At 39.6% G+C, this 27,500-nt stretch overlaps 1 protein-coding gene across 1 annotated transcript in view; it reads left to right on the top strand.

Moving 5' to 3' along the window:
• Nucleotides 1-7,910: 7,910 nt before the first annotated feature.
• LOC135206976 (uncharacterized) overlaps nt 7,911-27,500 on the top strand; it is a 63,190-nt gene continuing 43,600 nt past the window's right edge. The window contains 2 exon segments of the mRNA XM_064238534.1: nt 7,911-9,719; nt 9,721-11,763. Of these exon segments, the coding sequence (XP_064094604.1) occupies nt 9,252-9,719; nt 9,721-11,763 (2,511 nt within the window). The 5' untranslated portion in view covers nt 7,911-9,251.

Here is a 27,500-nt window from a genome sequence, read left to right as displayed (position 1 = left end):
GTAGTTCCTCTCCAGGAAAACCTAATACGTGATTTGCTCGAGGTGGTGAAATACTGGTTTTATATAGCTACTTGGTTTTTTGCATGATAGGTATACCACGATTCTTTCGAGTGTAAACCATTTTTGGATTTACACAAAATAATATAAGGCATTTAATATTGAACGTGAAAGAGGCGTTTATTTATGTGAGAGACGCATGGATAACAGGTTTAAATTTATAATCTTTAATTTAATTAGATTTTACAGGGAGAGATGCCTTAATTAATTAAAACCCGCCCAACCGCCCTTGTTGAGTTGAGTTGAATCTAGAACTTAGACCATAGGCCAAGCATTGGGACCTATGAGGTCATTCAGCGCTGAAATGGAAATTGACAGTGAAAGGTTTGAAAGGTGTAACAGGAGGAAAACCTCGAAGCAGTTGCACTGAGAGGGTGGAGGAAAGTAAGATAGAAGAAAGAGAATATGAAAGGAGGTACAGTAAAATGAACGAAAGTGGTTGCAGCCTGGGCATCCACCCCCCCCCCCCCCCCCCCCCCCACGTTTGTTATCTCCGTTATACTACTTTAGTGTTTTCGCTATTTTTCATTCGCCTATACTTTCAATGCTAATTCCCATGTACAAGTGAATAAAGAACATTAAGAGAGAGAGACCTTACCTTACAGACCTTACATCTTGTTCGGGTTGCCCCAGGTCCCTCAGTGTGAGGCACCTCTAATGTTCTACCAGAGAGTTGCTAGTACATCTTCCGGTGATATTTTTTGCATCTTCAATCTTGGATGGTCTGGGATGCAGTTTAGATATTTGTCGAGCTTATTCTTAAAACACATCTACGCTCACTCCTGATATATTCCTCAGATGAGCTGGCAACGCATTGAATAGACGCTGCATTATCGATGCTGGTTGCGTAGTGGATTAATGTCCTGTGTGCTTTCCTATTTTTCCTGGTATATTTTTGGGCACTATTAATCTACCTCTGCTTGCTCTTTCTGATATTTTTAGTTCCATGATATTTTCCTTTTTGCTATTCCTTCTATCTGTTTCCATGCCTGAATTATCATGTTAGCGTTCTCTTCTCCATTTCCAGATATAATAATTTTAAGAATTGTAGTCTTTCCCAGTAGTCTAGGTCCTTAACTTCTTCGTATTCTAGCTGTAAAGGACCTTTGTACACTCTCTATCTGCTGGCAATATCCTTTTGATAGTGTGGGTACCATATCATATTGCAATATTCAAGTGGACTACGGAACATATGTTTATAAAGCATAATCATGTGTTCAGCTTTTCTTGTTTTGAAGTGCCGTAACAACATTTCCCATTTTTGCTTTACATTTTGGCCAACAGAGTGCTATTTGATCAATTGCATAACATGTTCCATATTCATCATCACACCAAGGTCTTTAACTGCTTCCTTTTATTTGTGATGGTCTCATTATTAGGTCCCCTTTATATGCATATAGCTTCTTTCTCTGTCTCCATAATTATTGATTCAAATTTATCAGAGTTAAATACCATCCATATTTACTCTGCCCAATCATATAACTTTGTTAAGGTCCTTTGTAGAGCGTTCCTATCTTCATCACAAGTAATTTCTCTACTTATTCTTGTGTCATCTGCGAAACTACTCACTACCGAATCCTTAACATTATTGTCTATGTCTTCAATCATAATAACAAAAAACAGTATTGCAGCTAACACCGTACCTTGCGGCACACCGGATATTACCTTGGCTTCATCCGATTTTCTCGTCGTTTGCAATAACCTATCTGTTTTGCTGTTGTGTAAAAATTCTTTTAAACATCTTCCTACTTTATCCACGATATTGTGTTTTCTAATTTTCTCGCTAATATATTATGGTCTACTTTATCAAAAGCTTTTGCAAAGTCTAAATAAACCACATCTGTTTCATTTCCGCTTTTCATATTTTTTGAATATGTTTTCACGGTGGACTAACAGTTGGGGTTTGTGTACTTTTTCCGGGTACGAAACCATGTTGTCCTTTATTAAACAAATTATTTTTTATTAAATGTTTCATAATATTTTTCTTCATTACCTTTCATACACTTTCATTATATGTGATGTTAGACTCACAGGCATAATTTTACTTGCCTCTAGTCTTGATCCACTTTTGAAAGTAGGGGTGGGGAATATACGCTAATTTGTGCTCATCATATATCTTGCCTGTATCTACACTTGTCTTAATAATATTGCAAGTGGCTTTGCGATAGAATGAACTACTTTCCTTTAACAAAATAGCAGGAATTCCATCAGGCCCTGCAGCAGCTCCATTTTTAATTTCATTAATAGCCTGCACAATATCAGCTTCATTCAATATCTATGTCAGCTAAATATTCACTATTTTCATCCCTTACTTCTATATCATTATCTTCATTATCTATTCTAGGGTGAATTCTCTCTTATATCGTTCTGCCAGTATGTTGCAAATTTCCTTTTTTTCATTCGTTAATCTCCCTTCAATTCTCAGAGGGCCTATTTCTATTCTTCTTTTATTCATTTCTTCGCATATGTGTATAATAGTTTGGGGTTTTGCTTGGATGATTTAATAGGGTTTTTCTTCCAAGTCCCGTTTTTCATTTTCTTTTGATTGTATAATCTTTTTTCTGCATTTTCTATCTTACTTTTTAGTTCTATAACTTTCCATGCATTTTTTTTTTTTTCTTTTGCAAGACCTTTTTTCCACTTTCTGATTTTCTGGAACAAGATTCTTCTGTCTCTTGGTATGCATGAATGATGTTTACTTTTCTTCTTCGGTATATATTTTTCCACTATTATCTCCAATATTTTATAATAATATCTCCGTATTTACCCTTATGTCATCACTTACGAAAATGTTATCCCAATCTTTGTTTAATTCTTCATTAATTTCTGACCATTTTATATTTTACTGTAGAAGTTGTATTTTCCATATCCTTCCCACTTTTTTCATTTCTTGCTTATCTCTATTTTCACTTGCTTTGGAATGAACTGTTAATTCTATGTACATTATGGTCTGAAATACTCGCATTATAAACTATTATTTCTTAACATAATTCATCCTCGTTCACAAATACTAGGTCTAAAGTATTTTCCTTCTTGTTGGCAGGTGATTTATTTGTTGAATGTTGTATTCTAGTAGCATATCTAATAGCTTTTCAAATTGCCTCTTATCTTCTGCACTACTATTACTCTCTTTTTTATATGTATAAGTACAACCACAATCTCCTATTCGTTCTTTCCATTCTACGAAAGGAAAGTTGAAGTCTCCAGATAGGAGAATAGTCCAGTCCTTGTGATTTCTACATATATCATCCAATTTTTCAATTATTACAAGTCAAACTCTTTAGTATTAGGAGGTCTATATATTACTATGTTCATCAATTTTTCAGATTCAAATTCTACCGCTATTAGTTCACATTCTGAGTACTATATTTCTCATATATTTTTTTCCTTGTTTTTTGTCTTCCCATATATTTGCGGTTCCCCCTTGATTCCTATTTTTTCTATCTGATCTATAAGTTTGGAATTTTCCCTTTTATTTGATCATCATTCCCAGTCTCTTGGGAATACCAGGTTTCACTTATATTCAATTATATCTATTTTCTTTTCATTTTGGGTTAGTTCTTCTAAGTACTCTATTTTTTCTTTTTGAGTTACTGTAATAAACCTTTTTTGGCCCGCGGTTAACGTAAACTAAACCCTGCGCATTATCCACTTGGGATGGATGGTCTTTGCGTTGTTTTCTCCTTCATTTAATAACGTATAGTATAAGGATTTTGCCATGTCTCTTTCCTGTTGCTGTATGTTGTTTCTTTTTTTCATTTCCAGAAAATTCTGGACATTAAAAAATCCAACTTTTCCATAATAGTTTTGATCTTCCTTCATCATAATTATTCATTTTGTGTCTGAATCTGCAATTTTCCGCAATTTTCTCCGTTTCTGCAATATTCCTCTTGCATAATAAATACATTATTATCTCTTGAGTAGAAATTTCTGGAGCTGATGCTTTGAAACAAATTCTTTGCTGACACCCTCTGCATATCTCATTGGTGGTTTGCCTTTTATTTTTCTCTTTTACCTGATATTCTTGATTCTCTCTTTATTTGTTTCTTTCTTATTTGGATTTTATACTTACTTGGTTGGTTATTTATTTGATATGATTCATGGCTACAGGGTGCATATATTTGCATTTTTTGTCGAACAAAATTACATCCTTTTCCTTCTTTTAGGTTTTGGTTTTTACATATTTTTTGGATGCAGATCTCTGCAATCATCCCCATATCCATCTAAGTATTGCACATTTTACCATATATTTCATAGTTTTGACATATCTTAGGATGTTTGTAGTTAACATCTTTCTCCAAATCTGCAATTCCCTCTTTTCAAAAGGTTGCAGATTTTGTCTTTCTTGTTTATTTTTCCTCTCTCCCGTCATTGTATAGATCTGGGTAGAGCCTCTTCGGGATTTGCTTTTCTGTTGTCATATCGTAATTTATTTCTTCGTAGGTATGCTGCTTTATTGCCTCATATGTAGTATCAATGAGTATCTCTGCATCCATACTTTTATCTTGTTCTTTGTCCTTATTTTTTTTCTGTCATTTCATTTTTGTTTGACTTCTCTTCCGTTTTCCTCTTCTTCTTTTTCTTCTTCTTCTTCTCTCCTCTTCTTCTTCATCCTCAACTATTTGTACATTCAATCTTGATTTTAATAACATTGTTATCCATGATAGACATGTGAACAAAAAATTCTTGTATCTTTTCTCAAATCTTGTATTACCTCAGCACACTGTGGATGGGTCGGAATGTTGCATGCAGCACATTTTCTGATTAGGTTTTGTGGATTGACTATGCTATACCAAACCTTACACAGTTTGCATGCTTTTGGCATTCTTTTTCCTAATGCATCAATTAGTATATTCACAAGATTCACCTTATTCATTTTCTTTGTCGGAATATGTTGGTTTATGTATATTTTCTTTATGAGTCTCTTGACCACTTGGATTTTATTTGGAACTTCTTCAATTATTTTCAAGATGTTTTCATTAGATTTGTTCCAGTTTGAAGGATTATATCCTTCTAATATATCTATGAATGCTTTTGAGAGAGAGAGAGAGAGAGAGAGAGAGAGAGAGAGAATTTAAGCAAAACACTCAACCACAAGAATTTACATCTGTAAAAAAAAAAAAAAATTGTAAACACTGCACCCGACTTTGCAAAATTATAATTTGTGTATCAAACGCATTTACATTGATTGACTTAGACATGGTTATCTGAGAGAACGTCTGCGTTTAACATATTGTTGAAAATGCCTCAGGGCAACGTTTTCGTTATTAATGTTTACTCACTTTGGGTATGGCTGACAACGTTTGCTTACGCTGTATAATCGCAGTATTGCGCAAACAGAAAAGACTTATGGTGATATATCATACGTATGTGTACGCGAGCATACACAAATAAATTGTTGTTAAACAGATTTTAGCAGAATACCGTACAGAGATTAATTTAACTACATAATTAATGGAATATGATACAATAACACTGGACAAATAATATATAATATTTCTTAATTAGATAGTCTTACTGCAATGATCTGGGAAAATAAATTGTCATGAAGGAAGCTCTCGATGGAATAGTATCAGTTTTATGATACGATGACCGAAGAAACTCATAACGTTCAGTTTTACTCAGGTCCTTACGATAGCTGCTTCGTAGGAGTGAATGTTTCTGTTTAGTTATTGCTTGTTTCTCTTAGACGTAGAATGTCTCTTATACTCGTCGGTGTCTCCTTTCGTTTACTTCTCTGGAACATTCTCTTATACTCGTCTTGTTTGTATTTCCACAGATGTTTGTTTGTTTGTATGGTGTTTTTACGTTGCATGGAACCAGTGGTTATTCAGCAACGGGACCAACGGCTTTACGTGACTTCCATTTCCACAGATGGGTGTTCTATGATATCCAAGATTGTGTTCTAGATTAACGGTATTCCAAGTTTTCCCCAGATGAATATTGACACTTTTTCTTAATAATATCAAAGTTTATCTTTTCTTTTTTTATTTCTTGCTACATTTTTATGGGGTAAACCGTAAATCCAAGTTTTTCCCAGATGAATATTAACACTTTTTTTCTTAATAATATCAAAGTTCATATTTTCTTTTCTTCTTATTTTGTGCTACATTTTTTATGAAGTAAACCGTAAATCCAAGTTTTACCCAGATGAATATTGACACTTTTTTCTTAAGAATATCATAGTTTATCTTTTCTTTTTCTTTTTTTATTTCGTTTTACATTTTTCTAAGAGGTAAACAGTAAATCCAAGTTTTTCTCTTATGAATATTTACACTTTGTCTTAATAATATCTAAGTTTATCTTTTCTTTTTCTATTTTATGGTAATTATTATGAGAGGTAAACCTTAAATCCACATTTGTGAACGATACGTATATGGTAATTAGCGTATTCACGTCATCAAAAGAAACCGTAGTATAGGAGATGCAGTTCTCGACCATAAGGATGCTACGTACTGTTCCGAAGGTCTTGATTAATTCTTCTCCTTCTTACTTATTAAATAGTGACTAGAGTCACTAGACTATTATAGTCGTGACCGGATGGACAAACACTTCTAAAACGTCGAGTTGGCAACCCGTAGACTGTCGTTATTGCAAAGTTGAGGGAAATTTAACTCGATTGTAAAACATTGTTTCATTGTAGTGATATATTTTTATTATTTAGATATATATCTACAATGCTCATTCTCAAAATTGACTGAATATGTTTTTATAATGTGAATATTCATCGCTCTCCATTTGTTTGAGTGAGTGTTTTTTTTTTTTTTAGTTTTAAGTGGAAAACATGTAGAAATAGCACCGAATTAAAATGTCTACCATTTATTTGTTTTATTAAAAAAAACATTTTTACAGGTATTAAGTAAGAGTGTCACGCAATTGATAATGCAAATAAGCAGGCTTGAAAAATAATTCTAACATTAAAATTGAATAATTTCCTTTATCAGTGATCAATCTCGGTGCTGGATCTCTCGACTCTGCATCGTTTTACGATGCAATATTTATTTCCTCTCAGAATGAAAGGAGTTATTGAACTTATTTTTCCCCTTTAAGTTTTTGTTCAATAAAATATTCACGAAAGATTACCGAGATAAGGACTGAGAAAGAAAATTATATATATATATATATATATATTATATATATATATATATATATATATATATATATATATATATATATATATATACATATATATATAATGTGGATGAAAAGTAACATTAAGTATAGTGGAATAAAAAAAGGGATATCTGAACTTGAAGCCAAATATTTATCTTATACAGAGATGTATGAACTGAATCACGAAAGTTAGGAACGTGATAAATCCATAAATAAAGATACAGAGATGAATGGGTTTTGAAATGAATGAACTCGGTGGGGAATAATTCACTGAAATAGTGTCTAAATCTGAAATGGTTTGTGGGCATGAATGGGATTACGATCTGAAGCGTATAATAATAATGAATGAATAGTGTGGACACGGAGTCGCTGCTGAATGGGATATTCAATTACCCATTCTTTTGACTGGAGTGCGAATGAATGGGGGGAGGGTTCGAAATTGTTTCTGAAATGGGCTGGCTTATAAAGAATGGGGCGTCTGAAATGGGGTAGTTTCAGCGTTTGCGGTTTTAACTTGGTGGTGGCGAGTTGGATCCTAATTAGTATTGGAAGCATGGCCACTAGCTGCCTGCTGCCGTCCGTATCTCCCCCTCCCTCTACTTCTTCCCTCTTTCTCCCGACACCCCTACCCCCCACAATTCGCCTTCTCCTTCGGTTACCACCTCGATTGGGAGGAGCCCAAACACTCCTACCTCCTCCACCACCACCTCGTACTAGCCATCACATTACCGCTAAGACCGTCGGCGAAGGGCATTTTCGCTCACTCGTTGGTACCGTGAAGTTGGTCTCTTCTCTCGCTCGTTTGATTGGCACTGCGTGAGTCTGTCTGTGCGTGATTCCGGTGATATCGCCATTCGGAGGAAGAGAGAGAGAGCTAGAGATAGAGAGAGAGAGCGAGAGAGAAAGAGAGAGAGAGGAGCGTTAGTTGCCATCGGTTGTGTTGTCTTGGCTTGGCCTTGTACAGTGATGCTGAACGTAAACAAACAGAACCGGGACGAAGTTCAGTGAATGATTGTGATTGGTCCGGGGGTCTGGTCTGACCACTACCACCTCCTCCCCCCTCCTACTCCTCCCACCCCCCATCATCCCCATCCTCCTCCTCCTCCTCCTCCTTCTCCTCCACCATCACCGGCCGCGGCTGTTTATGGGACTGCATAGCTCCGCCATTTATGTAACCCAACTTAGCGGGGTCCACGTTAACCCTGCTACAAGGCCCACCTTCTCGGGCGGGTAAATGGCCAGTGACCGTTGAAATGGAATAAATGAGTGACTGTCGACGTCCTGCGTTGAAATCCACGCTCGGAATTCGCTACAGGACCGGGGCCGTTCGTTGATCAATCGATCAGATATTGGCGGGTCCCTCTTCGACGGCCGATTGCACGCACCACCACCACCCGTCAGCTGGCTCTCTCGGAGGCGATGATTGTTGGCGACGGTGGTGGCAGCAGTTCGCCTAGCGTCGCCTGGTCCCCTAACGCACTATGTCGTGAGTGAAGGGGCTAGGAAGAACGGGGGAAGGGGCATGGGAGGGAGTGAGCAGGGGAAAGAGAATAAGAAGAAGAAGAAGAAGGAAGGGCTGTCGCCGCCGCCGCCGCCGCCGCTGCTGCTGCTGCTCTGCCGCCGTGAGGAGGCGTGAGGCAGAGAGTGAGGTAGAGCTGATCCCGTCACGTGGGTCCCTCGTATTGACTCACCCGCCTCCGTGACGAATCAACATCCAGAGGCTGCCGAGCCAAAGTGCGTTCTAGCCAGCGCGCAACGCTTCCCGAACCAACCACCCCCCTCCTCTATCTTTCTGAGGGACTTGTTTTTATGAGTTTTAAAGTAGTACCAGTGGTGTTTCGCATTTCTCCGTCATGATGTGGTGTGTTTTATTTCGAGGTGATTGTGATTCGACGAAATGCAACTGAGAGTCGAGAGTTTAAGTGTTCACCGTGTCCCAGTGTTTTTCGCTCGCTAGAACAATCTTATAATTTCCCGTCACGTTCTTAGTCGTGCGTGTGACCGTGACAACATTCTACAGTACACTCACGCACGCGCACATAGCCGAGCCAGTTGTGTGCTTGGCGTGGGCCAGTGCGAATATGACAGAGGTCGTGGACAAGACGCTGATCGAAAGGTTAATTCTTGAGCATTCCGATCGCCTCGAGTTGGAGATTAACCAGAAGGCCAGGGCTGATGCTTGGAAGTTCTATTACCGCGTTCGAGTAGACCATGTGATTCGCCCCTTCGCCGTGTGCAAAGTATGTTTCCGAGTGTTACACTGCGACTCCCGCAGTGGCACGGCCAGCCTGCTGCGCCACCCCTGTAATCCCCTGTCGGAGAGGTCCCCAGTCAACCGCGCTGTCAAGCTCTCCGCAAAGCTCAACCTTCCCGTAGATACGACAGCCGCCACCCTCAAGGCGGAACTCAAGAGCGAGAACTACGCGAACGACAGCGTCAAGGATGAGTTCATCTTCAAGGGCGAGGTGGCCGGGGCGCAGCAGCATAGCGACGGAGGGAGCGCCAGGTCGTCGCCCGTGTCCCTTACCACCATAACCTCGAGGGCGTCCCCCGACGAGCACCGGTTCGCCACCTACCGCGGCGCAGCCGACCACCACCGCCACCGCCTCCGTCGGGAGTAGGAAAAGGAAGACGGGCAACCCTCCTCCTTCGTTTCCCATAGACTTAAGATTCCTGCAGCTGCCGCAGCTGGTTGCTGCCGCTGCTGCCCATCCCTTGACTGCGCTCAACATAGCCAACGCGACAGCCCTCTTCGCTGACCCTCAGCGCCTTCAGCACCTCCAGCAGCAGTTGCACCATTCTCATCTCGAACACATACACCGTCAGCAGCAACAGCAGCAGAGAGAGAGAGAAAGAGAGGAGCAGGAGGCGAAGAGAGCGCGATTCGAAGTCACAGTGAAGGAGGAAACTGTAGGAGGAGGAGGAGATCCAGGCAGTCCCGAGGCAAGCAGCTCCTGCTGGGGGAGAGGAACGGTGAAGAAGGAACGCGCCGACACGAGTGACAGCTCCCACCCGGAGGATCTCAGAGGCTCAGCCTCTCCCATCAGGTACAGTTGGCACCATCGGGTCCATGAAGACAGTCCCAGCGGCGGCGGCAGCGACACTTCTACAGGAGGGTTAACGAAAGAGGTCGTGCAACAGTTGGTCAGCAGTGGGTCTTCGAGAGTCACGCTCACCGACAAGGATTCAGGCGGGTCTCATTATATATCGGATGTGTGGGTGCGATTCTCAGTGGTTTGCGTGGACGGTGTCCCTAGACCCTTCGCTGCCTGCAAGAGCTGCCTGAAGGTGGTGACCTACACGAAATACAGCGGTACAGGAGGTCTGCTCAGGCACCGTTGTTCCTCGACAGATATCCATTCCCGTCAACACGAAGACTCCGTCGCGCCCACCACGGAAGTTGACCCCCGCCTTGGGGATTCTCCTCCACCCACGGTCCACGCCCATTCTCCCGCCCATGCCGTCCACCCAATTTCACCGCAGGGGTCGCCTCTCAGTTTATCCCTCCGTCGAGACAGCGATGGAGGGCGTCTTCCAGGGGAAACGCCCATGGCGCCCAACGCCGCCATGGCAGGCGTGGCGAGGGCGTTGGTGAGATACATGTGTCAAGATCTGGTGGCGGCGTCGTCTCTGGATTCCAACGCCTTCCAGAGACTCGTCTGGACCATCTTGAATCTCGGGGCCGCCCACGGCACCTTCCGGGAGGAGGAGCCCCTGCCCTCGGCGCGTCAACTGCTCAACACCTACCTGACGCCGATGGCCGGGGATTCTCGCTCTGTCATCGCCAGATCTGTCTTGGACCAGACCAACTTATGTCTCTCCCTCCACCACAATACCGATCTCAGGTTACTCTCGGGCGCCATCCACTTTATAACGCCCAAATTCGAACTCCGCAGCTACGCCCTCGGGGCACATCGGGTGATCGAACAGGAGACGGAGGACGAGGCCGTAACGGGTCTTCTGTCAGAGTTCTTCAGTGATGTGTGGGTTCCAGCAGCCCTAAGAGACAAACACGTGACAGTCGTGAGCGACAGGGGCACGCCGTCGGAATCGGGCGTGGTGGGCGTGAGGTGCGTTTGGCACGCCGTGGAGGAGGTGCTGGATGCCCTTACGGAGGAGCCCTCTTACCGCCAGATCTGTGACGACGTCGCGGCCATCCTGTCCTTCTTGGCGGATTCGGATGTGTCGGGCGTCTCTAGCTGCGGACTTCAGCCTCACGAGGTGAAGAGATGGGACGCCCTTCTTCACGCCCTCAACTTTATCACGGGGCACCACGACGAACTCTGCGCAGTCATGGCTGGCTGTGAGGCGGGAGCCACTCTCCTCGGGGAACGGCGCTTCTATCAAGAAGTGTCCGAGCTCCTGACGGGGGTGAAGAGATGTCTCCTGACGGTGCGAGACAGCTTAAGGCCTACCCTCAACCAAGCTGTCCTCTGCAGAGCTAAGCTCCTGCAATTGTGTGCCGCGCCCTCGGCGTCCTTGCCCTTGAGGCAGCTGAAGCAGCATCTGGCAAGCAAGTTCACAGACGCCCTTGCACTCACGCCCTTCCACCACGTCGCCAGCTTTCTTGACCCTCGCTGCAAGAGCTTAAAGGTAAGGCGAAAGAGTCCTTTGGTTATCTGACGTGTTACTTTGTTTGTGAACTTGTCAACAAAATCATTCAAAACACAAAGTAGAGTGATTAATTAAAGGTAACTTTGACGAGCTTAATCTAGCGTGAAGATTTAAAAGACTCCCTTGCACGCGAGAAAAGATCTTACCCTATAAATGTCAAAGTAAGTAAGTTTCATAGTGATTACTGGCGACGTTTACTTGGAAACAAATAAAACGTATATATCCGGTCCGATCTTGTGAATATAATAAAAATACTTTCATGTCGAGGTAATAATCGATGACTGTCACGCACTTTTATGGCGATGCATATAAAAAGTTCAGTAACGTGTTGCTGGTGTGATAATTATCATAAAAGTATGTTACCTGTGATCATTCTCTCTCTCTCTCTCTCTCTCTCTCTCTCTCTCTCTCTCTCTCTCTCTCTCTCATACACGTCAGAAAATGCAAATAAAAAATACGTTAACATTCACAAAGAAAAACTATCCAAAGTCCAGAGGATGTCACCACAATCTTGAGTCAGTTAATGTAGTCAGTGAATTTGATAACAACAGAGAATGATTGTGATTGTAATGATGGTGTAAGTGATAAATGCTTGTCAACAGTTTTATCGTGACTGAACTTAGTTAGTTCATTTTGATATGAACTAGTCATGTGTGCGTGTCTTTTAATGTTCATGGATATTTCGTTTTAAAGCAGTTTGCCTTGTCCTTTGATTTAATCAAGGAAATTTCTTTTTGCAATTATTGTCGTTAAATAAGTCACTGGTAGCGGCTTTAAAAACAATAAACGTGACAGTGTTGTAAAATGAGGCCTATCCCCGATAATGACGTTTTCGCAGTTCGATTTTGATACACATTTCGTCATGGAGTTTGGAGCCTAGTTGTGATAATTTCTGTTTAATTATAGATTAAACAGAGTGGCATATGTGATGTTCCTTTACTCTCTCTCTCTCTCTCTCTCTCTCTCTCTCTCTCTCTCTCTCTCTCTCTCTCTCTCTCTCTCTCATATATGTACGCTACACACATATGTTGTCTAGTCACTGGAGTATATTATAAAGGACAAAATTTGTACTTTAGGCGAGTGGATGCATAATGATTCATATTGTAAGAATTTCTTCTGTTCTTGTGACAGAGGGGTTAAAGTGTCGTTGGTTTATTTTGTTCACATAAAGATTAAGGTGTATTGTTATTCTACTTGACACTATGTTACTTTTTTGTAATAATTCATTGCTGTCGTCTTCATGGATTGATGGTTTCTTTCTCTGTAGTTTCATTGATTTTGAACAACAATCTTTCATATTGTTTCTATTTCATAAATGACAAACCGTTCTATAGAGAGTACTCAAATTAATTTCTGCATGTTGTGATTGGTGACAAGTGTTGTCTTAGGTACAGATATAGGTGTTGCGAAGCACTGCTAGGATTCTATCTGACGAATTGTAGGTCTGTCTTCATTTAAAACTTTTCCATGTTTATATTTTCTGTTTTTAAGCAACACTTTTTTTTTTTTGTCTTTTTTACTTGTTTGTTTTTATTTTTTCTGTTTTTAAGCAATTTCTTTTACTTGGATGTAATAAGCAAAGTTATTTTTGGGTAGATTAGCAATGTTTACCTAGTCGTCAAATATTGTCAATAACCATGACATGACGTTTTCAAAATAAAAGATATTTGGGGGCTTCTGGCTTTGTGTGTTTAGTCCCTAGCCAGCCATACGACGAAGTGTAACTCTCCAAGACTTGTAGTAATTTAATTTCCTTCTGTTTTTTTTACTTAAAGTACTCGGGAGTCATTCTGTTAATATTTATGTGTAGCATGACTGATGTTCAACATGATTTTGAAATGGAGCATGACACGCAACGAGTGTAACGCTGTTACATGAGTTTATTTTTCTTATCGTTGAATCAGCCTTGGCAGAAAGAAGCGTGTTCATCTCCTTGTTATAGTTGTATCCTGGTCGTAAATTACTGGCATTTCATTCATGTGCTTAGCCTTAATGAATACAGCAATTGCGAAATGCTCAAATGTGACGTTTTTTTAATTCCTTTTTTATTTATGGCTTGATGTATCACACTAGTTTAATGTTACATCAAATAGATTTTAATCTTATATTTTGGTTCGTTAAATTAATTTCTTCCAAGTGCGTAGAATATGACGGTTATTAAGTCCGTGATTCTAAACGTAGCGTTACTGCAGCTTTAACATACCATTAAATGCATGCTAGGAGTCATACCTTTGAATATATTATTCAAAATAAAGTCTATACGGTGATTACAAAAGTTATTTATAGAAGGATAACCGTTCGATTAAGAAAAAAAAAGCCATTTTATTTTCGTTCAAACGATCGACATTTGATGAATAGCATTCAGGGCTATACCAGAACAATTGGGTCTGTTGCTTAGGGCTGAACAATATAATATATATATATATATATATATATATATATATATATATATATAATATATATATATACCCTGATGATGTTTATTCGCTGTTGCCATACTTTATATTAATGGGCCAGACAGATTTTCCCTGGACTTATTTTTTGTTTCTTTTTTTCATGTTGTTTAAAGGGGACAGATAATAGCAGGCTTTTAAAGGTGATTGCCAGTTGGTTGGCACGTGTTTGGGCTATCATGAGTTCCTGATACAATAGACAAAGGGAGGAAACCTTTCTGGAATGGAAAATCATGTTATTTGCTTCGACTGTCAACTTCGACTGCCAAACTTATAGACCTTGACTTACACTTTGATTTATAGCCGATCTTTTATTTGGGGGGGCTACGTGCCTAAATGCTTATGTGTCTGTTTTTGGAGAGAGAGAGAGAGAGAGAGAGAGAGAGAGAGAGGAGAGTTCCGTAAAACACTGTATCAACGACAGAGAGAGAGAGAGAGAAGAGAGGACGATATTAACGAGAGAGAGAGAGAGAGAGAGAGAGAGAGAGAGAAAGATATTGACTAGAGAGAGAGAGAGAGAGAGAGAGAGAGAGCTCCGTAAAACACTCTATCATAGAGAGAGAGAGAAGACGATATGAACTAGAGAAAGAGAGAGAGAGAGCGCGCACTGTAAAACACTGTGTATCAACGAGAGAGAGAGACGATATTGACTAGAGAAAGAGCGAGCGAGTTCCATAAAACACTGTCCTTCAACGAGAGAGAGAGAGAGAGAGAGAGACACTGATTCTGTCTCTTACTTCCCGCGAAGTAAATGCCAACTTTATGGAAGGGCTTCTAGGACATACTAATAATGTTGCAGTTGTACGCATGACTGACCAGGGGGCTACCCGCTCAGCCTAATCTGCCGACGTGATCTCCGAGCTTTTTAAATGCTGAGACATCTGTATGATATCTCGGCAATGCTGAACGGTAGCGGATTACGTGGTTCAATTATTATTATTATTATTATTATTATTATTATTATTATTATTATTAATTATTCTGTTGAATAAAATGACAAAATTCAGTGATTTAATCTGTCATTTTATTCAACAGAATTTGTTTAAAAAAGGTTCCTCTAACAAAATATTATTATTATTATTTATTTATTTATTTATTTATTTATTTATTTTGCTCTATCACAGTCCTCCAATTCGACTGGGTGGTATTTATAGTGTGGGGTTCCGGGTTGCATCCTGCCTCTTTAGGAGTCCATCACTTTTCTTACTATGTGCGCCGTTTCTAGGATCACACTCTTCTGCATGAGTCCTGGAGCTGCTTCAGCCTCTAGTATTTCTAGATTCCTTTTCAGGGATCTTGGGATCGTGGCTTGTGTTCCTATGATTATGGGTACAATTTCCACTGGCATATCCATATCCTTATCTTTCTATTTTCAGATCTTGATACTTATCCATTTTTCCCTAATTTATTTATTATTATTTTATTATTATTATTATTATTATTATTATTATTATTATTATTATTATTATTATTATTATTATTATTTTCTAACGTGTATTAATGACACAAGCATCACATAGTTAACTCGTGTGTTCACTAGACGTTTGAGAAACTGTCATTGCTTTAAATTTGAATTTCATGGAGGAATATTGTTGCGTGGTTGGAGCCAAGTACGAGTGGACTGTAGTAGTGTTCACGAAGAGTGTGAATGCAGCTTTTTTTTGCCCTTGCTTGCTTACGAAACTATAGGTTTTTGAGTAGAATTTGGTTATTAATATTTATATCACGCCCACAAACCATTCGTCCCAAATGACACTTGTCATTCTTTTAATTGCTGAAGTCGTAACTTTTCTAATCTTAGATCTGGTCTCATATCTAATTTCAACGGTTACATTAATTTTTAGCTTTATTTCCGTTTGCAATCCATAACCGACCAGTTTTTACAATTTTATTTCAGCCCGTAATCCATAACCGTCCAGATTTTTAAATTTCATTTCAGCCTGTAATCCATAACCAACCAGTTTTTTAAATTTTATTTCAGCCTGTAATCCATAACCAACCAGTTTTTCAACTTTATTTCCGCTTGTAATCCATAACCAACCAGTTTTTTAAATTTCATTTCAGCCTGTAATCCATAACCAACCAGTTTTTAAAATTTCATCTCGGCCTGTAATCCATAACCACCAGTTTTAAAAATTTTATTTTCAGCCTGTAATCCATAACCAACCAGTTTTTTAAAATTTTCATCTCGGCCTGAATCCATAACCAACCAGTTTTTTAAATTTCATTTCAGCCTGTAATCCATAACCAACCAGTTTTTAAAATTTCATCTCGGCCTGTAATCCATAACCAACCAGTTTTAAAAATTTTATTTCAGCCTGTAATCCATAACCAACCAGTTTTTAAAATTTTATTTCCGCTTGTGATCCATAACCAACCAGTTTTTAAAATTCTATTTCAGCCTGTAATCCATAAGAAACAAGTTGATAGAGAGAAGGCCGAGTTAATGCAAATCGCTTTGCGTCATAAACTGTTAGATATGAAATTCAGGAAGGGAAATATACGATTATAATGATTAAGCAGCCGGTAGTTGATTGATGATTTATTAATTATTTAAGGTAATCTGATCTGACACTGAAGTTTGATGTTTACATGTTTACTTTTCAGTTATATTATATATTAGTTGATTGATAATTTAGTAATTATTTAAGGTAATCTGACACTGAAGTTTGATGTTTACTTTTCAGTTACATTATATATTCAGCCAAAGGTTAATTCTACCGTTCGTGATTTACTGTGACGTTCTTACGTGACATATTTTACGTTATATATCCAGATCTAAATCAGCTCTGTATGAATTATTAATAACCCGGTTAACCGCAAATACGTTTAGAGACTCAGTTTCACCTCCCTCCCTCCCCTCTCCCCCTCCTCCCTCCCTCCCTCCCACGCCTTGATTGGGAGCGACAAGTGTCTCCTCACACACACACACCTGTTCCTTGACTGCACAGGTGTTGGCGAGGCAGCGGTCACCCTTCCACCAATCCTTTCTCTCCCACGCACTTTAAGATCTTCGAAGATTATGGAACATTAGACTCCAGGACAATCGCTGGAACCCGTGAGGTCATCCGGTGCTGGAAAGGCAGATCGACAGTAAAAAAAGGATTGAAAGCTTAACAGGATGGAAAACCCAGGAGAGACGGAAGTAAGATAGAAGGAAGAGAATATGGATAGAGGTACAGTAAAAGGAATGCTAGTGGTTAAAGGTATGTGGGGTGGCGAATGAACGCTGCAAAGAACCTTAAGTCATGCTGACAGTACACCACGTGAGATGCAACGACGTCACTAACTTCCCAGGGGAATTAAAACCCAAGGCAATCTCTCTCTCTCTCTCTCTCTCTCTCTCTCTCTCTCTGTGTGTTCTTAGAATATTCTGAAATGTTCTTCCCGAATTACGTTTGGTCTTTTGGTATATAATGTCTGCGTGCTGACTTGGAACAGTGACTGTGAAAAGTCGAAAGATCAAGCACAAATAGATATATAGTATTAGAACGCATACACTGTAGAGCAGTGTTGAGAAGTATCAAGAAACTGAAACCAATTGCGAGTGGCTCCTTGGAGTCAGTAGCCAGCCTGACAACTTCACCCAAACTGAGGTGGTAAAGACAGCAGTAGTATAATTAGGTGGCAGAGGATTTAGCTTCTAAATGAGTTTCTACAGTTCGTTAAGGTTTTTCCTATTTATCTTCTTTTTGCTTTTTCGGCATCATTACGAGGCGGAAGCGAAAAGGTTTCAAGTATCCTGATGCTTTGTAGATTAGTGGTATATTCAATGTATTATCAGGCATGTATACGAATGGATCATGTCAAAAGGTTAGCGAACCCGCAACAATGCATATAGACAATATTATACCTACTGTAGATATATATTATATATATATATATGTATATATATATAGATAGTAGTATCTAGTATATGTAGTATATGTGCCATGCTTGCTTGCGCGGGGCGTGGCTACAGAAGGTGTTATGTAAGACGTCTTGTTTACTGTGAAGACTTCAATACCCGATGACACATTGACGTTGGATTTTTAGTAATATGTTTTTGGTGCTCTCTCTCTCTCTCTCTCTCTCTCTCTCTCTCTCTCTCTCCTATCTCTCTCTCTCTCTCTCTTCGATCACGTCTTGAGGCATACAGACAAAAGAGTTGGAGTCGCTCTTAAAAAAAAGAAGAAAAAAAAAAACAAAACACGAAGAGCAATAGGTACATTTTGATATCTGTCTCAAGGCAGCTGTTCTCTGCAGTACGTGAAATGCCAAATGTGAATCGATTGCCCGCGAAAAAAAAAAGAAAGAAAAAAAAGATAAAGATAGAGAGAATTCGATACTTTTTTGTTTCCTTCCGTTGTTTTATATTCTCTTCATTCCATGAACCCCAAAACTTTTACCAGTTATTATTGCTTGTGTAAGTGAAACACACACACACACACACACATATACACACACACACACGTATATATATATATATATATATACTTTTCATATTTCGTTATGGTCGTTGGTGACTTACTGAGCAAAAGTGTACAGCACCTCGATGGTAATCGGCTGTGATGGTTGCAGCCTTTTTTTATTTTTTATTTTTAAAAAGACCTGAACGAAAAACCTCGTACTCCCCCCCCCCTCCCCTCCAAAAAAAAAAAAAAAAAGAATTGCCGAACAACACATTAACTAAACGTATGCAAGATGAAACAACGTATCCTTTATGTGTGCGTGTGTGTGTGTCTTCTATACTACTGGTGTATGGGTGCCCACCCATGCCTGCAAAAAAAATAATGGTAAACTATGGACGTATATATAAACATAATATACATAATAAAATACATATTAATATAATAATATATATAGAATATATAATAATAATCTATAATTATATACATAACAATATATGTGTGTGTGTGTGTGTGTGTGTGTGTGTAGACAGAAAAAGAAAGACAGATGGAAAAGATGGACTTGTTCTTATACTAGCAAAGTAAAAAACAAAACACGCCAAGAAAGCGTGCCACAAAAACTGTTTCGTATCCTGATAGGTTTATTGCAGGATGTAAAATAAGAAAGAGAGAAAAAAATGAAAAAAATAGACACCATTAATCTAAACCAGCTAATCACGTATTAGCAATTCCAGGAAAACCGCCTGATAGATAAGAAAAAGTTACTAGCCTGAAAACCAATGAGCGCAGTCCCTTTCTTTAACTGCACGTACAAGGCAGCAGCAGAAGGTTTAGACGTTGCAGCACGTACGGAGACGTGCAGAGGTTGACGGTTCGAGACCGTGCTCGTCAGCCCGAGCACGGAGATGCGGTCGGGTCGAATTATATGATATAGGGCGAATGGTTGAGAGAGAGAGAGAGAAAACAGGCTACCGTAATCACTTACGAAAATGTCAGCCATGTTTTTATTTTATTTTTTATTATTATTTTTTTTTTGTATTATTCAGACGTTGGGGAATGTTGAATACTTTCCAATAAATATGTTCTGTTACAATAGAACTCCATCTAATAAAAGGAGCCCATAAAAATGCCAAAATATATAGGGAAAATACCATATTTCAGAGACGGCTGTCTCTCTCTTCAGGTAGATAGTATTTTCTTTCTATATTTTGGCGTTTTTATGGGCTCCTTTTATAGTATTATATATGTATTATAATATATATATATATATATATATTATATAATATTATATAGTATTTATTTATTTATATTATTTTATATTTATTACGCATGCAAAAAGAAAAAAGGTTATGATTGAGCAGGTATCTATATATTATTTATTTATATATTTATATTTATTACGCATGCAAAAAGAAAAAGGTTAAGAATGAATTGAGCAGGTATCTATATTTACGTGTAAGTACGATTAAGTATACCTAGTGGTTACTTGACCGCAGTAGTTCACTACTGGATGGTGCACTGTAAGCATATAACGTAAGCGTCTTTGCCAGCGTCTCTTCGGCTCCTAGTGTAACCTCTTTCGTTCATTTTACTGTACCTCCGTTCATATTCTCTTTCTTCCGTCTGACTCTCCACCCTCTCGAGCAATTGTTTCATAGTGCAGCAGCGAAGTTTTTCCTCTCTCTCTCTCTCTCTCTCTCTCTCTCTCTCTCTCTCTCTAGCAATTGCTTCATAGTACAGCGGCGAAGTTTTTCCTCTCTCTCTCTCTCTCTCTCTCTCTCTCTCTCTCTCTCTCTCTCTCTCTCTCCACCGCTTTTTTATTCATGAATTTACTGTGGTGTGGACCGGAAATTACAATGCTTTAGGAACATTATGGTTCATTATAAACGGAAGACTGTGTTTTTTTCTGTAAATTTGGGGAAATCTATCTTGAGTTATGACCGTGAAGTATACTTAAAAAAAAGGATAGTCATCAGCTTCGAATTAAGTTTTTAATTACGCTACTTTATTTCTTAATTGTAGTACTTGATTCGTGTCCTTTCCCCTACTTTTTTAAACAAATAATATAATGACTTTATTCGTGTCCTTTCACCTACCTTTTTTTTTTTTTTTACAAACATAATGACGTCATTACTACCTTCGTCAAATCAAAGACAACGGTCGCTGGCCCACGCCTACGTATAGGGTGGTAGTGCCCACAGTTCGTAGGCGTTACTTAAAATGTTTTGTTTGTGTAGGCTCAACTGCAAAATCTTTCGTTCCTTTTACTGTACCTCCTTTCGTATTCTCTCTCTTCCATCCTACTTTCCACCCGTTTCAGCAATTAAGACCTCAATATTCTATTCGTTATTCTAACAGTCACAGCCTTCATTGTGCTTTCACTTATGATTTTTTTTTTTTTAATATATAAAGTAAATTCAGCCACAGATCTGTAGGGCAGCAGTGACCTACATCGGATTCCCTATATCTATTGTATACAAAGTCGTATTGAAGCGTCATTGTTTTATTGCTAGGTATATATGTCAAGTGATTATGTTAAATGCGTTTACCCAGATGTGGCGTTATTTTGAAAAATTCGCGTTTGTTTCATCTCTCTCTCTCTCTCTCTCTCTCTCTCTCTCTCTCTCTCTCTCTCTCTCTCTCTCTCTCTCTCTCTCGTGTATGATAATATTGATAATTTAGATATCCTAGATAATATAAATTATTCAATATCTTAGATTTATGCGTCTCTCTCGCTCTCTCTCTCTCTCTCTCTCGCTCTCTCGCTCTCTCTCTCTCTGTGATAATATCAATTATCCAGATATCTTAGATTTTTATCTCTCTCTCTCCCTCTCTCTCTCTGTGATAATATCAATTATCCAGATATCTTAGATATTTATCTCTCTCTCTCTCTCTCTCTCTCTCTCTGATAATATCAATTATCCAGATATCTTAGATTTCTCTCTCTCTCTCTCTCTCTGATAATATCAATTATCCTGATATCTTAGATTTCTCTCTCTATAGAGATAAGCGAGCTCACGATGTCTCCTCGGATGGACTAACAAGTCTTTGAGGCATCCTAATCCTTGTAACTCTCGCTCTCTCTCTCTCTCTCTCAAAGCATAGGAAGAGAAGGGGGCTGGGGTTGGTTGCGGAGGGCGGTGGGGGGGGGGGGGGGGGGCGTCCGTCTGGCCTACGCCGGATCCTGGGAATTTTGGGAATGCCTTCAAGAGTGATAACTCCTGTCGTCGTCACTGTATCCTTAGCAGCCCTTGGAATCCATCCCCCGATTCCTCGAGATTCCCTGCATTTTTACAACACCTGAAGTGTCCCAGGGTGTCCTTTAATGGGGCATCAGGTGGTACTTACTGCCCTGAGGAATGCCTCGGTCTCCTGGTCGTTGGGCAGAGCTACTCTGTGGTTATATATATATATAAGGGATTTTGTGGGCATGTGGTTCAACATTTTAAATTTATGTTATATTTGAATACGCTGAATAAAAAGGTTACATATAGTGATAGTGGTTGGGATATCTTGATCTTGGAATTATACTATGTCTTAGATTGGTCACTGTAGATATATAATATATATATTATTATTATATATAATATATATAATATATGATATATATATATATAATAATAAAAGGAGCCCATAAAAACGCCAAAATATATAGAGAAAATACTATATTTCTGAGACTGCTGTCTCTCTTCAGAAGAGAGAGACAGTAGTCCCTGAAATATAGTATTTTCTCTCTATGTTTTGACGTTTGTATGGGCTCCTTTTAGTAGAAGAATGCTTGTTTTTCCGTTGTAACAACATTTTTACCAGTATATATATAGATAATATTATAATAATTTATCTATGTATATATAATATATCTATTATATATATATATATTATATATAATACTATATATACATTATAATATATATATAATTATTCATCAAAACTCTCCTAGATTTTTATTGTTTTTTTTATCTATATAAATACATAATAAAAATAATATAGGCTCTCGGGTAAACCACTTAACTTTGCAGATGGAACGTGTATTAGGTTGGACGTATTCATGTTGCTAAAATTTATTGTTAGACTGAAGTTTTCTTGCTCCAGTACTGCTATATTTTTACGATAGAGAACAAAAAATGAAGTTTACAAACTCCAGATATCTACCAGGAGTCTTGGCTATACCCAAGAGAGAAAAAAGAAAAAGAATAATAACAAACGGAGTAGAAATATTACTTCGCGCAAGTGGAACTCCCCTCGCGTGTCACGGGAATTCCCAAATTTCCCGGAATATTCCCGAATTCCCGGGAATGAGTCAGAGCTGTGATTGAAATACGTAGTCTCTCGGCTTCGTTTTCTTTTCATGAAATAATGTGCTCATATACATACACACACACACACACACACACACACATATATAATATATATATATATTAATATAATATATATATCTATAATATATATATATTATATCTATATATAGTTTATAAAAACCACATCATTACGGTTTTAGCCAGAAATATGCCATTTGTATAAGTGCTGACCAAAGAATTTCTCTGCAACCCAAAAACGAGGTAGGTAGGTAGGTCTCTGGCTGGTATTAAGGGCTTTGCCATCTCTCTCTCTCTCTGTCTCTCTCTCTACGCATACCTACACGTAGCGTCCCACACATGCGCGCACGTACGCACATACACGCACACACCAGACGTTTCTAATGTAACGTTGAAGAGCACAGGCTAGCTTTCACACTAGGCGGACAAAAATGACAGACACACTAGGACTAGGGGCTTACGGACGTAGCAGAAACGACTACAGTAGAGGTAAATGATACACACGCACACACACACACGGGAGAGGTAAATATACACATGTACAGAAAAGAATTACGTACTGGAAGTACGAACGAAACTGAAGCACATAGACGCACAGACGTACTAATAAGTGTCCAAGAGCTTATGAGTCTAACGTCCACCACCACCACCATTCCAGGCTTCCACCGAGTTGTGAAACAGCCCCATTAAATTGAATCTCGGCTCTCCGGCGTTGATTTCTTTCTCCTATTTTCTAATTAACTGCTGTCCGGTCTGGTGACGGTTCCCGAACGGTGACATAATACTGTCGAAAGTCGTTGGAAGGTGAGGGTCGAGCGGGCGAGACTGTGTGTAATATCTTTAAACGACTACGAAGTCGCGCTCAAGAACAAGAGACACAAACTCCTTTGCAAGTTAGATACGGAAATGTTCGTCCGTCTTTTTTTTTTGTCAGAATAACAAAAATGCAGTTCCATCGTGAATATTTTTATTATAGATGATTTTGGAGAGGTACCTTATTAATTTTGGCAAAATGTAGGAGCCATGGTTGATTTATCACTGTCTAACAGTATGCTATGGATAATATTGGTTGATATATTCATATTCAAACGGGGTTTCTTACAGATAATCTTCCCGCCATTTTGTAAACATGATTTAATTTCGTGTTTCAAGTCATGTATGAACGTAATTATTCATACCCCAAAACTTCGTCATGACCAGCTATACTCTGAAAGGAAAAAAAAACAAAAAAAAAAAAAGAATTCGAGAAAAAACATCACGAAGAGGTTGAGGAAATAACACTGGCCCCTCGATGCCCGCTCTGTGACCTTCGGGAGGTCATCGTAGAGACCTTGCGTGAGGGCAATGCACGTAGTGACCTCATGCGAGAGGCTGAGGGTGTTGGGGGGGGGGGGGGGGAGGGGGGAGGGTGGGAAGAGTGACCGTTAGAAGCACCCTCTGGTGGCCATACCCATCGAATGCCTTCGTCGTTATCACGAATGCCGTTCTCGAGGGGCGTCCTTTGGTCTCCGTGGGCGTCCCTTGTGCTCGAAAGGGGCATGTAGATGAGATAGAGAGGACAGAGGAGCTCCGGCCGTCCGTCTATCGGCGAAATGAGCAAACAGATGGTGGCTGGCCAGGCTGTGCGTTGCTGCGTGTCATTAGTTAGTTCCCTCACGAGGAATGCTGTGTCCGATGCTGCTGCTGCTGCTGCCGCCGCTGCCGTCGCTGCTCGTGGCTGTAAGGAGGCCACTCTGAGCATTCCCCTCTCCCCCCCCCCCCCACCCCAACCACTCTCTCTCTCCCCGTTTAAGTACAAGCTAGTACTACTTCATATCCTCGGCCTAAAGTTTTCCTTTTGTCATGCAGTCAGTTTGTGTTTCATTTCATTTATTTGGAAAGTTCCCCCCCCCTCTCTCTCTCTCTCTCTTTCTCGCTCTCTCTCGTTCAAGTACAAGCTAGTACCACTTCATATCCTCGGCTTAAAGTTTTCCTTTTTGTCATGCAGTCAGTATGTATCTTTTATTTTTTCAATTGGCTGGAAAGTTCCCCTCCGCCCTCTCTCTCTCTCTCTCTCTCTCTCTCTCTCTCTCTCTCTCTCTCTCTCTCTCAAAAATGTAGTGGTATTACTCACGATCAGCAAATGAGACCGGTTCAATCCCGAGTGGGGAAGTATATAAAGGTATTGGTCATATCTTCCCGAGCGCTCGTTTTACATAGTACTACAAGTTGAATGACGTAACCAATCAAACAAATGCCTGTTGATCTGACGACTGCGTGTGTCTGAGTCACAAACCAAAAGTTTTGAATTTCGTAACTCTCTCTCTCTCTCTCTCTCTCTCTCTCTCTCTCAGCTGGATAGCATAACGTAGCAGGGGCGCCATTTCCGACATCAACAGGTAGCATTAGGTCGATATATCATGACGGGGCTGTGGTTAAGCGATTCCACAGGTTGTGTTTAGCGGTGTCATGATTGGACACAAGTTCTCATACATTAATGCCATTACTGTGACGTGCTGTTGCTCCGTGTGTGTGTGTGTGTGTGTGTGTGTGTGTGTGTGTGAGAGAGAGAGAGAGAGAGACGTTTCACGTAGAAACAGTCACGTAAAAAAAAAGAGATTTATTTTCTATTCATGAAAATAGTAGTTTGATATAAGAGCGAAATCTGTATACCGAACATCTTGCGCCCACGGCTTTTGTTTGTTTATCCATAGCTTCTTTGTTTCATATTTTTGATTTTCTATTTACCATGAATTACGAATTTAGTCTTTCAAAGTTTCTTGCTGTGATAGTTCGTGAAAGGTCATGGAGTTACCGCTTAATATTCGTAATTCAAATGGAGACGGCAAATGAATGTCGATATCTCTTAGACTCATACACTTAATGTTGGAGTAATCATTCTCTCTCTCTCTCTCTCTCTCTCTCTCTCTCTCTCTCTCTCTCTCTCTCTCGTCATTAACGCCGAAAAATTTCCATTCATTATTAACATCCATGATAAGGATCTATACATTTGTGTGAACAAAGCCCCAGAAATGCCATTACTTGGCGACTTTGGTTCAGTTGGGTCTAGTAGTTTCGCCGTCTATAGTGAATATTAGAGAGAGAGAGAGAGAGAGAGAGAGAGAGAGAGAGAGCGAACATATGCATATACACACTCATAGACCGACCGTCGGCTTTATATATAAGATTGGAGAGAGGGAGAGAGAGAGAGAGAGAGAGAATGTACACATACACCGACCGTCAGCTTTATATTAAGAATGAGAGAGAGAGAGAGAGAGAGAGAGAGAGAGAGACGAGAGAGACGTTCACGCACAGAACAACACCTTCCCCTCTCGCCTTTACCCCGTCATGATATAACTGAATTCAACAACTGTCAAAAAAGAAGAAGAAGAAAAAAAAAGTCAAGCCTAGACATGGCAGTTGAGAACCGTCCAGCAAGGCCGCTTCTTGTACGCGCTGACTTGTGTGGCGCAAATAACTCGGCTATCAATTCTTTTTCTGAATCGAATTTCTTGTTTAGACGAAGCCCTTGCTTATGCGTAGTTAGCCACGACGGAGAGAATTTCACGCATGATGGCGGCTGATCGTCGCCCCCTGTTTCATTCAGGAATGATGATGATTTAGCGCGTTTGTTCTTTCCTTCTCTCTGTCTCCGTGTGTCTGTCCGTCTTCGCTGATTTAAAAGGAGGTGGGTCGTTTTCGCTGGAATCTAGAGCACACGCCCAACCCGTCGCTCGCTGATCGAGTAATATTTAGGGGCGAGAACTGGAGACCGGTTGCGGTTGGTGGAATTATGTATTTATACTCTCTCTCTCTCTCTCTCTCTCTCTCTCTCTCTCTCTCGATGTATATCTTATAGATTTCGCATTGCTGCTTCAAACTGATTGTGATCGTAATATAGGCCTAATTTATTTCCAGTAATTGGGATAAGTAACAACTTATACGCCCTTTGTCACGGCGAGGAATGCGTAAGTGGGAAGTATTATACGCAGGATGAGTAACTCTGGCCTTTGGCACTATGTTTGTTTTTTGTAAAACAAGAATGCAGACTTGAATTTCGCTGCGCCCTAGATCACACACACAGGAATGTGCGTATGAGGTGACGAGCCACCTTGGCCTAGCTTTGAGTCGTTTCAAAATTTCACGGCATTGTTTCACATTTTTGTTGTTGAGTCTCTCAATTCCTTTTTCTGCATTTTGTAGATTGTTTGTTTTTTTATAGGTTTTCATTCTTTATTGTTGTATTAGCCTTGCCATGTTCTCTTTTGAGTCACGGTTTTACTTATTGTAAAGGACCTGGGTTTGTAGTTAGGAAGAATACAATTTACTTAAAAAAAATTGTGATGTTTTCATTCTCTCTTTATTGTATTAGCCTTGCCATTTTCTCGTCGTCTTAACTTTATTGTTTTGTAATAATATTCTTTTTCCCTCTCGAGCTTTGTAACGAGTTCACTGAACCTCCCATTCATGAAAACGAACCATATTTTACTCCGCCGACCAAACTTGTCATTTTCTTAATAACAATGCATTACGTGAAAACGCTATTCATATGACGAGGAGGGTGAACTAATGATAAATTA

The sequence above is a fragment of the Macrobrachium nipponense genome, chromosome 31, assembly GCF_015104395.2.
Source record: "Macrobrachium nipponense isolate FS-2020 chromosome 31, ASM1510439v2, whole genome shotgun sequence".
NCBI classification, from domain to species: domain Eukaryota; kingdom Metazoa; phylum Arthropoda; class Malacostraca; order Decapoda; family Palaemonidae; genus Macrobrachium; species Macrobrachium nipponense.
The sequence above is the reverse complement of the archived record's forward strand: the minus strand, read 5'-3'. Positions and strand labels throughout refer to the sequence as shown.